Here is a 12,032-nt window from a genome sequence, read left to right on the forward strand (position 1 = left end):
TCTCCATAACTAATCAAGTTCCACTATTTTTCATAATGTTTTTCATTGATACCACGAGGTAATTGATTCACTCGTGAACTGTATTCATTTTTGCAGAATATATTGTAGGTTAAGGAAGATATTGCGAAAGACGCACATGCCCCGTATGGCTCACTTACCCCACTCTCCCCTACGCGCAACCTTTGTAGAACTTTCAGTTAAGAAGAGACTATCTTGTGAAAGGCATAGGTTAACAAAAAAATCTCACAACTGAGATCGTGGTTAAGTTACAAATAAAAAGAGTCGGAAGAAGAGTCCCCACTTTTCTCATATACATATGCGGTTATGTATGATTTTCAAGAACAATTTCAATAAATATATGTATTATAAGGCTAATGGTGGTTTAGTCTCAGGCAGGAGAACAAAAACAGATTTCAACCATTCTCGAGGAAAGTAGTTAACTCTCAACATAGCTATCTGCAATTGATACTAACGAGCTGCTTTCCCAATTGTCCTTCCTCAAACTAAACTTCTGAAAATCCGATCTCCTAATTATAGAAAGCATCTTCAAGGATTCTAGATCATGATTATCACTCGAAGCTGGATTTCTCTCAGTCTCTGTATATTGAGAATAAATATTATCAGATAGCGATTAGGTAAATGAAATATCTCCAAGATTTCCAAATTTGTATTCAACTTAAGACAATATTTGATAAAAAGTAAGTCTTGTCTGAAACAACAACATGCTTCAATTTAGTTCCACCCATAGAAAACCCTACGATTCCCTTGTGGAAAGTACCAAGGGAAGAACCAACCCCCTGGCAATCTTGGCCAATTTCTGCGTGGTGTTTCTGGTGGTGCTGCTGGTGCCTCGGGTAGTGTTTCTGGTGGTGCTGCTGGTGCCTTGCATGGTGTTTCTGGTGGTGCTGCTGGTGCCTCACATGGTGTTTCTGGTGGTGCTGCTGGTGCCTCGCATGGTGTTTCTGGTGGTGCTGCTGGTGCCTCGGGTGGTGTTTCTCGTGGTGCTGCTGGTGCCTCGGGTGGTGTTTCTGGTGGTGTTGCTGGTGCCTCGCATGGTGTTTCTGGTGGTGCTGCTGGTGCCTCGGGTGGTGTTGCTGGTGTTTCCCCAGATTTTTCACCGTACAAGCTCTGGATGCCCTGTATATCATCATCGGAGAGATCGTTCGTCCATACATTTTTATATGAGGGCGCCATAAGAGCATCCTTTCGGTCAGAATGATCGAGTCCAAGAGCATGACCAAACTCATGCGCTGCCACCTGGTATAAGTCTATTCCAGAACCAGCACCGACCATCCAAGGTTCTGATTCGTCAAAACAGATGGCACCACCGTCTTTCTGCAAAAAAACCGAAATCAATTTGGTAAGTAATTGAAGAATTCTTAGCGACAGAGGCATTAAGTGAGTCGCTTATATTTCCTTTGAATGAGTTGTATATTAAGAGAAAAAAGGTATCTTATGCACTAAGCAAGACATCTGCTATGGACATAATCCTAATGAGATTATTGGAGATTATTGATTTCCTTTTTTCGAAATAATAAGAAATCAGAAATCACATCGTGAATACAAAGGCGTACAACTTTGCTTCCCCTTTTTTTTTAATTCGAGGCTATATTTCAAAAAACTGTTTATACATTTATGATTCATATTATTGTGCATCGCTGGCCACTATTTTCTCCTATCTTTCGGGCAGCGTACGAATCCCGCGTTGAGAAAACTGGTCATCTTTTGAAGCGGTCCACGAATCGATCCATTTTTTTGGAGCAACGTCTGGAGAATATGTCAGGTGGGGTAGGACTTCCCATTTCAACGTTTCCAAGTATGTTTTGAACACTTTTGCAACATGAGGTCGGGCATTGTCATGCTGTGAAATCACTTTATCATGTCTCTGGTTACTCGTTGTAGTGCGGCCGTTTGTCTTTCAATCCTCAGCTCAAAAGCTTCAATTCTATTCGATAACGATTGGCTGTGATTGTTTCAGTCGGTTTTAACAACTCATAATACACTACGCCGAGCTGGTACTACCAAATACTGTCCGAGCAAAATGAGTACAAAACAACATGAAAATGAGCTCATTAGTTTCACGTGAAAATCAATCTATGACATACTATGTCGTTTTGTCCACCAGGATATTATGTCATTTTTTCCGATACATACTTTTATGATATTGAAGCATAATTTCAAAACAAAACTAATATCCATCTTAAAACTTATACATATTATTACGTTATAACAGTACCAACAATAATACATCGGAAAAACAACGAATATTGTAATGACACTCTCCAGAATCAATTCAGAAACCAAGTGAACAAAAAAAATTCAACCGACCTAAACACATTCGTAGCTATTGCACCAGTGAAACAGACAGTCGGATGTCGATTTCTTCGCAGGATTGCCATCGTCACTAGCAGAAACTGAATCACTGTGAAACCCCGAGCTATACGGTGCCATTTTTGAAAAAATCTAAAAGTTCATTTTGTCCGCATATGTCGTTTTGTCCGCATTTCCCCTACGTGTTCTATGATCGTGCGAACAATTTTTTTCGAATTAGTCTCATTATCCTAAGCGTATATATGACATTTGAATATGTATAAACATGGAAGTGATAGAATCTCATTGGCGACAGACATAGGTTGACACGATGCTCGATAGTTCAAACCGAAAATGAGACGCATAACTCTAAACCTAAATGCTAGAGTATCAAAGAAAAAGAGCGAAAAAAATTCCTGCCACCAGTAAATTTAAATCCAAGCTTTCGTAAACTGATTCAACAAATTTGAGTGCGACCGTCTGAGTGTAGCAACCAACTTTAAAACAGTGGTGGGCTTTTTTGAGGATATTAAATTTATTCAAATATGCCATCATTTTCTCGAAAACCACTCTCTCAAAAGCTTTGGATAGAACACTAGGAATCGATATTGGTCGATAGTTTGATATAACAAATGAACAAAATCAAGTACTTGTGATGCTGAATAACTGACAGCCTAGATACAGATGTTGAAATAAGATCAAGGTTGATCAGTGTCAATTGCTCAAGTTTATGATAAAGGGCGAAATAGAGAGAACACAAGGACCAGGAATAAGGCAACACTCCTGGGTGAAGAATATAAAAGACGTCCAGTCTTTTATGAAATTCCAAACGTTGGTTCACACCGCCCAAATGAGCTTGCCATTGTTGTCTCCAATCTTTACTAGAGAAGGCCGTGGAGATCTCAGAACTGTACAAAAGATCTTCAAGGGTTCAATTGGGGCAATAATGAACGTGCGCTCAAAAGCTCCTGACATTTTTGTTCAATATACTACTTGAATTTTCTATTATTCTGATGCCGCTCTAAGAAGCAATATCGCACTAATTTTGGAATTTATATTTTATACATGCTGAGGTCAAAATAAAGATCTTTATTATTATTTTTTTTTATTGAAATAGTATATTCTAAAGCAAGTTGCAGATAGGCTCCTATTCCAGCACGAATGCGAAATTCGTAAACGAGCAACGAAAGAGTGAGTTTTCGAACGCATGCATGAATGTTTGAATTTCCTTCTGCAACAATAATTAGAAGTTATTTTCTCTATTTCAGTCAAGTTTTGTAAAATATTGTCGAAATTCAATAAAAAATTCAGAGTGTACATCCAAGTGACTTTTGTATTGTATCTTGGAATTTGGTGTGACTGTCACAAAAATTGACAGATTACGGAATTGGAATTGGAATCTTACGTTTCGAATTTTGAAATAATTTACAATTACGCATAAAATTCGTGAATTATGCCTAATCAAATCGATTTAAGACCACCAGAATTGAGAGCAATTGCGAATAATGTTGCAAATCATTTCACTATATCCAAATTATATTATTTTGACAATTGACGTGTGTCGAAATTTGATAAGATCGGAAGTTAGTATAGACAACCACAAAACGAAAAATGTTACTAAAAACAGTGCATTTATGAACCCATTACAGCATTGTTTTGTAAGTAATTGCACAAGTGCATCAAAATTACCGATAATTTTGCATGACAGCGTGTTGTCATAAAAATTGCATGAGTTCACCCCCACCTTCGGTGTCGGGCTCTTTCTCCAAAAATGAAAATGACCGAATGCAGTTTTAATTATCCGGTCATTTTGATGCACGAGTGTAATTCGGGGGAATATTTCCCGAATAAACTGTTACATTACTTGTCAAACTGATGTAGAATGGAATTGCCATAGATTCGAACTGTGTACATGAACTATGCATCTATGAACAGAACAATTATCGCAGTGCTGTAATGGTTTCATCATAGCACTGTTTTTATTACTGTAATGAACTCATTACGATAATGAGATATAGAAACAAACTTACAGGATACAATGCATGTGCTAGTGTCCCACTAGGTCCATCGAAGGCCTTCCAATCACCATGCTGTCTTTCTTCGAATCTGATGTCTATTGTACCTCGTTCAGATGGTTCGAACGTTAAATCTGTGTACTTCGACCATAAATTGGTGGCTTTCTGTATAGTTCTGTCTATTTCTTTTCTTTCGAGTTGTTTCGAATACTTAGATATTTGGTAGGTCAAATGTTTCGTATTCCATTTACCTAATAAAAGCACAAACATATAAGAATTTTTTCTCGGTTTTAATGAGGGTTTGATGAAATGAAAAACTTTTCAACTCGAAGTTGACTATGTTGAGGAATGAAGTAGGAGGCTGAAACAACTTCTACGGATTGCGCTACCAAGTTATGATCAATGATTTTTTATGGCCACAATAGGAAGATTGATGTGGACGATGTTTATTTTTAACTAGACGGTACTACGTACTCCACAAGCAAGAAAAAACGATCGCAATTTTGCAAGAAAAGATTACTGGTCGTGTTTTTTCGAAGAGGTGATCACAATTGGGTACAGAGAGAGATCTGGTGGTTCAACGCCTTTAGACATTGGGGCCACGTGAAAGATAAGGTCTATGCCGATGACGATCTGAGGGGTTTTATTAATTAAAATAAATAGCCAATGCTCCATAATCGATTCAAGATCTTAAAGACGGAATTCATGAAGTTATCGAGGACATACAATCGCAAATATGAGAATTGGTCATAGGCAATTTCATGAAAAGAATATGTTTCTGCAAGCGTAGCCGCGACGACTGATATAGTGATATACTTTGGCATACATTGATTTCTCTTAAAATATACTCATTTTTTTTTTATGAAAATGGAACTTCTTCTTGGAAAACTCTTCACATCTAGAAATATTAGAAGTTCAACGGATATACTCAAACAAATTTTGTACCTAACTCACTTTGGAGCTAGTGGTATAGGTAATCTGCTATTCACGAAAACTTTCAACTATAGACCTCAAAAACTACCTACCTAGAGTTGTATATCGTTTCTCCCTATTTGACTTCCCAGATTTATCTGGTAATCCACATCTTGGAGCACTCATCATCTTCATGGTGAGTTTGTCCATCTTTCCTACGAATAAAAATTCAGTAAATTCAACATACGGAAATATCGGAAATATTTTCTCGAAAAAAACTGGTGCCCTACAAACAAGAAAATTTGTGTAGAATCAGTGTTTAGAATTACTGCTGAACAGAAACTACTCCTTAGATCGAGAAACAACTCCTGAAAAACTTGCTGAAATATTAGAAGAATTTTCTCAAGAAATACCACATAAGATAAATTCAAGCAGGTTAAATTCCTCCATTCAGAGTTGCAAAATATAGCTTAAGGTGCTGTTACATCCAAGAGTTTAAAATAAAAAATTAATTAAAAAATTGACCTGTCCCTTCATTTTATGAAAAACTTATACTTTGGTAATATCAAGTTGTTATTATGTGGACCATACTTAAATCATTTTTCTTTGCAGATTGAACAAAATTTTCAATGTTTACCTGTGACTGGGATTCCAACAAAAGACTGAAATTCTCTCAAGCTGTTCCTGAAGGATGTTCCACTCAACAAAGAGCTATTGCTCATAGAATTTTTTTCCAAGTAGCCATATTGAGCTAAGTACTCCTTGATTAAAATAATTATGGGTTATAATTACGAACGAATCGAAAAGATGATAAAACTTACCACAGTCTTTTTGAATTTAGTGGATTTTTCCCCATCGATAGGTAAACAGAAAAATGTTAGTATGATGCTAAAATATAACACGTCCATCTGGGATCTTAACTTTGGAATTATGTCAAATTTCAAATGCCGCTCTTCCTTTTATTTAAATCTAATCAATGTGAATAATCAGAGCCGTATCTAGGTACTATTGCGCCTGTGGCAATATATTAGACATCGCCCCTCATTTTCGAAGATTTTTTTTCATCCATTATATTTTCTTATAGTATTTTTTTGTTCATAACTTAAGTCATATATTTTCGTTATACTGATTATTTTAGGCTTAGTACGCAAATTCTAGGGAAGGCTAGCAATATTTTCAATGTTTCCAGATTCCTCGGCATCGTTCGTTGGATTAGGGATTCACGGCTTGACTTGATATTCAAACTTGGCTTGGCTTGACTTGAAATCAAGTCAAGTTCAAGTCAACTAATAGTTTTGCAATCTCTAGTCAAGTAAAGTATTTATTTATGAAGTACTTGAATTCTATCAAGCTACTTGATTTTAAGCATTGTGTAGTACCACATCAAGAATAAAATAATGAAATGAAAAGGAACCTTGCAAAAAGCACTTTCATTTATTAAACTTTTTTGTATGAAAGAACCAGAAATATCAACTATTTTAAAATGGGAACCTAAATTTAATCACTATAAATTATAATATTAACAGTATAAAAGATACAGTTTCTTAATATTTAGAAACCTTCAAGCACTGTTTGATTACATGATTGGGCTTTTAGGTTTTGTTAGCTTAACGTTGAGCTAGCAGAAGAAAAAAAAAAGAAATTTCAATAGGAAAATCTATAAGCCTAAAATTATGGCAAAAAATAAATCTAAAGTTCCAAAAGTAGTTCTGCTAGATTTATTGGGGTAAAGTTATCTCCCTTTGAACATGCCCAAAGGCAAGGTATCGCTAGAAATGATGTACGATAAAATAATCAAATAAAGAATTCTTTAAACATGAGTGTCCGAGGTATAAGATACAAGATGGTTTTCGAAACTGGATCTGAAATCCAAATAAAAAATACTTGTCTTATGGAAACGTTTCATCAATTTTTATATTTAGAATTAATCAATTCGATTCACGATTATCAATATTTTTGATGTTTTTTTTTTACTTTCGAGATCATTTCTTCCTTATGAATTCAGTAATTGAACATATGCGCCTATAGTCTCATATAATAGTATTATATGAATCAAACTGATGAATAATTGAATTGATTGGGAATGCAAAGGTACATAAAAACTCTCCGTAAAATAGAGGTCATGAGAAAAAAAACTATTCTTCTTTGTGGAATTAATTGAAGAGTGAAAATATTTTAGATTCATAGATGAATTTGAAATTTTCTGCCACTTCAATTTGTCAAAAAAATTCTAGTTACATTTTTTTCACGTTATAAAATACTCGTTGATGGAATATTTTCAACTGAAATTTACACCATCTGTTTTTGATGCCATACTCTTCGTAGATTCACCGTTTGCGGTTGTTCCCAGCGGACGGCCACCAGAGGAGTTTTATGATTTTATTATATTCGTATTATAGATTCTTCTAGAATCACGCAGAACCTCAATGAACAATAAATTGATTCATGGAGGATAGTCTAGGCCTCCCAATGCCAACCAAATAAAAAAAAGGATATATAAAATTTTAAAGATTGTGCTTTTCTAAAGTGGGGGTAAACGACCCCCCATGAGTCAATTCTAGTTACGCCACTGCTGGCGATCGCTTCAGTCATCTCGGAGGTCGGGGAACCCCCTTATTATGTCTAAGCTCCCACGAGCCTTCAGAAATAACGGGTGTGAACCTAGCAGACCGTTTGACGGAAACACCCGAACGCGGTCACCAGTGGCGTACTGACAAAAGCCGAAATTTATATTGAAATAACGTTACAACATGCAATAGAGGACATGAGGATTTCGTAGTTGATGATTTTGAAGCGAAACAATGGAATGGTATACAGAAAAATCAATTATAGAATTCATTTCTGGGAATTAATGAAGTTTTCATTCATGTTTATCTACATTTCAATATCCCCTACGCGCAACCTTTGTAGAACTTTCAGTTAAGAAGAGACTATCTTGCGAAAGGCATAGGTTAACGAAAAAATCTCACAACAGAGATCGTGGTTAAGTTACAAATAAAAAGAGTCGGAAGAAGAGTCCCCATTTTTCTCATATACATATTCGGTTATGTATGATTTTCAAGAACAATTTCAATGAATAGATGTAGTATAAGGCTAATGGTGGTTTAGACTTAGGTAGGAGAACAAAAAAAGATTTCAACCATTCTCGAGGAAAGTAGTTAACTCTCAATATAGTTATCTGCAATTAATACTGACGAGCTGCTTTCCCAATTGTCCTCCCTCAAACTAAACTTCTGAAAATCCGATCTCCTAATTATGGAAAGCATCTTCAAGGATTCTAGATCATGATTATCACTCAACGCTGGATTTCTCTGTATATTGAGAGTATTGAAGATAGCGATTAGGTAAATGAAATATCTCCAATATTTCCAAATTTGTATTCAACTTAAGACAATATTTGATAAAAAGTAAGTCTTGTCTGAAACAACAACATGCTCCAATTTAGTTCCACCCATAGAAAACCCTACGATTCCCTTGTGGAAAGTACCAACGTCTTCTTGGTCGGATAATCCAACGTCTTCTAGGGAAGAACCCCTGGCAATCTTGGCCTATTTCTGCGTGGAGGTGGTGTTTTTGGTGGTGGTGCTGCTGGTGCCTCGGGTGGTGTTGCTGGTGTTCCCCCAGATTTTCCACCGTACAATCTCTGGATGCCCTGTATATCATCATCGTAGAGATCGTTCGTCCATGATCTTTTATAGAAGGGCGCCATAAGAGCATCCTTTCGGTCAGAATGACTGAGTCCAAGAGCATGACCAAACTCATGCGCTGCCACCTGGTATAAATCTATTCCAGAACCAGCACCGATCATCCAAGGTTCTGATTCGTCAAAATGGGTGGCACCACCGTATTGCTGCAAAAAAACCGAAATCAATTTGGTAAGTAATTGAAGAATTCTTAGCGACAGGGGCATTAAGTGATTCGCTTATATTTCTTTTGAATGAGTTGTATATTAAGAGAAAAAAAGGTATCTTATGCACTAAGCAAGACATCTGCTATGGACATAATCCTAATGAGATTATTGGAGATTATTGAGGTCCTTTTTTCGAAATAATAAGAAACCAGAAATCACATCGTGAATACATAGGCGTACAACTTTGCTCCCCCTTCTTTTTTTAATTCGAGGCTATATTTAAAAAAACTGGTTATACATTTATGATTCAAAGTTTTGTCCATCGCTGGCCACTACTTTCTCCAATCTTTCAAGCAGTGTACGAAACCCGCGTTGAAAAAACTGGTCATCTTTTGAGGCAGTCCACGAATCGATCCTTTTTTTTAGCAACGTCTGGAGAATACGGCAGGTGGGGTAGGGCTTCCCATTTCAACGTTCCCAAGTATGTCTTGAACACTTTCGCAACATGGGGTCGGGCATTATCATGCTGTAAAATCACTTTATCATGTCTCTGGTTACTCGTTGTAGTGCGGCCGTTTGTCTTTCAATCCTCAGCTCAAACGCTTCAATTTTATTCGTTAACGATTGCCTGTGATTGTTTCAGTCGGTTTTAACAACTCATAATACACTACGCCGAGCTGATACTACCAAATACTGAGCATGACCTATAGGAACCGTGAATATTCGGTTTGGCCGTCGACGTGGTATCATGGCCGGGATATCCTTATGATTTTCTGCACTTGGGATTATCGTAATGAACCCATTTCTCGTTTCCAGTCATAATGTGATGCAGAAATCCCTTCCGTCTTTGCCCTCCAAGCAGCTCTTCACAAGCAAACAAACGCTGTTCAACATATCTCGGCTTCAATTCGTACGTTAGCCAATTTCCTTGTTTCTGAATCATTGTCATGACTTTCCGGCGTATTGAAATGGCTTGTTGCGTCACTTCCAATGATTCTGACAATTTTGTTGCGTTTGACACGAGTCTTGATCAATAAATGCCTCCATTTCTGCATCTCTCTTCCACCGTTCTTCAACCGTTAAAACCGTTTTCCGTTATTTCACTAATAGCGGCCTCACCATAGGTATTTGAGAGCATTCGATGAGCCCCAGCCGCAGATTTCTTCATATCAAAGCAGAAAATTGAAACCTCCCGCGAATGACGAGAATTTAGTTCGTATGATGCGGACACAAATCAACCAATATTTCGATGGCTTTATGATTACAAATACCTAAGATTATTGTATGACATTTACGATCTATCTATTTTGACTACCAGTTACCGCTACCACCATCTATTGCAAAACGGAGGAAGCAAAGTTATACACTTAATATCTTGGATTTCGAGTTACAGAGTGGTACTGAAACATGGCTGCTTCAAATATTTCGCTTACCTTGGTTTTTATTCGAGATAATCGATAAATTCTAAAACTTTTTTTTTCAGTAATTTTGATGGTTAACATGATACTCATAACAGATCATAGACATTAATTATAGTTTTAGAGATGTAGTGATATAGATGAGAACTGGTGTTTTTATAATTTGGATTACAATTATGAAATAGGCATAAAATGAATTAAATCTCGAAATAATGAAAAATAGTATTATTTAAGGTGTCCCATTTCAAATATGAAGTGGAGAAACTCAATATCTTTGAAGCCAATGACGGTAACGGGATGCTTAATCTGCGTTGAAAATTAAAGGCTCTCCCATTTAAAAAACAACAACTCTAGTCTATATCACTCAAACGGTAATTAATTTCTATGATTCGCGCAATCCAGTTGGTTTCGAGGTTTTTTGTCAAGAAGATGCAGCAACAATTAGATTATAAATAAGTGTAATCTTTTTTTCCAATGTCAGCATGGATATTTACGAGGAAGATCGACTGATACTGCTATTTATCAGTTCATAAATGCAGTTATAGATCATTTAGAAAACAAAAATTTAGCTTTGGGTCTTTTTATAGATCTGAAAAAAGATTATGATTGTGTGAATCATGATATTTTACTGCAGAAATTTGATAGGTATGCTGTTAGGGGTGGGGTTAATGATTGGATACGGTCGTTCCTATCAGATAGGTGTCAACAGATTGTTGTCGATAATAACGTTAAATCTGAAGTTTCTTTTATTGATGTGGGTATAGCTCAGGGTAGTATTGCCGGACCTATTCTGTTAATAATCTACATAAATGATTTGCCATTGTCATTGAATAAATATCTCATCACTAATTACATTGATGACACCAACATTTCATTACATGGAAATAGTTCCAATGAAATAATTGAACAAACAAAGAATAGCTACAATGAGGTGGATAGTTGGTTTTCTATGAATAGGCTAGTGATAAATACTCCAAAAACAAGTTTGGTGTTCTTTCGTACTAAACAATCACAAACATCTACATCATCAGGCCGTATTACTCTTGAAAATAATATAATAGAACCTGTATCAAGTACAAAATTCCTTGGCATACAAATAGATGAATTTCTGAATTGGGTGATACATATAAATAAACTTTGTTTAAGATTAGCCAGTGTTGGTTATGGAATTAGGGTTGTTGCTCAGTATATGATTGAGGGTACTTTGAAAATTTTATATCATGCGAATTGTGAATCGATCATTAGATTTGAAATCATTTTCTGGGGTGGCAACTCTAGAGTCCAATCAATATTCATAGCTCAGAAAAGAATTATTAGAACTATATGCAAAATGAAGTACAGGGATTAATGCAGGTGTAAATTCAGAAATATGAATATAATGACCGTATATGCTTTGTATATGAATGTTTCTTGTTTGTGTTTAAAAATAGAGATAATTTTGATATGGAAGTTAGTCATAATTATAACACAAGAACTCAAGATTTATTGTATCCTTATCATAGATTAACCTTGAGTGAAAAGGGTCCT

General features: G+C 36.1%; 2 protein-coding genes across 2 annotated transcripts; both read right to left on the bottom strand.

Moving 5' to 3' along the window:
- Nucleotides 1-652: 652 nt before the first annotated feature.
- On the bottom strand, nt 653-6,207 carry LOC123678080 (matrilysin-like). Its single transcript, XM_045614878.1, has 5 exons — nt 6,059-6,207; nt 5,875-5,998; nt 5,351-5,452; nt 4,341-4,576; nt 653-1,335 (listed from the first exon to the last, which is right to left on the bottom strand). Exons 1-5 carry the CDS (start codon nt 6,143-6,145, stop codon nt 733-735), a joined length of 1,152 nt encoding a protein of 383 aa, XP_045470834.1. The 5' UTR covers nt 6,146-6,207; the 3' UTR covers nt 653-732.
- Nucleotides 6,208-8,757: 2,550 nt separating this feature from the next.
- Nucleotides 8,758-9,162, bottom strand: LOC123677826 (matrix metalloproteinase-16-like). Its single transcript, XM_045614551.1, has one exon. The coding sequence runs from the start codon at nt 9,145-9,147 to the stop codon at nt 8,758-8,760; it is 390 nt and encodes a 129-aa protein (XP_045470507.1). The 5' UTR covers nt 9,148-9,162.
- Between the last annotated feature and the right edge of the window lie 2,870 nt (nt 9,163-12,032).

This window comes from Harmonia axyridis, chromosome 4 (assembly GCF_914767665.1).
Source record: "Harmonia axyridis chromosome 4, icHarAxyr1.1, whole genome shotgun sequence".
Lineage (NCBI taxonomy): Eukaryota > Metazoa > Arthropoda > Insecta > Coleoptera > Coccinellidae > Harmonia > Harmonia axyridis.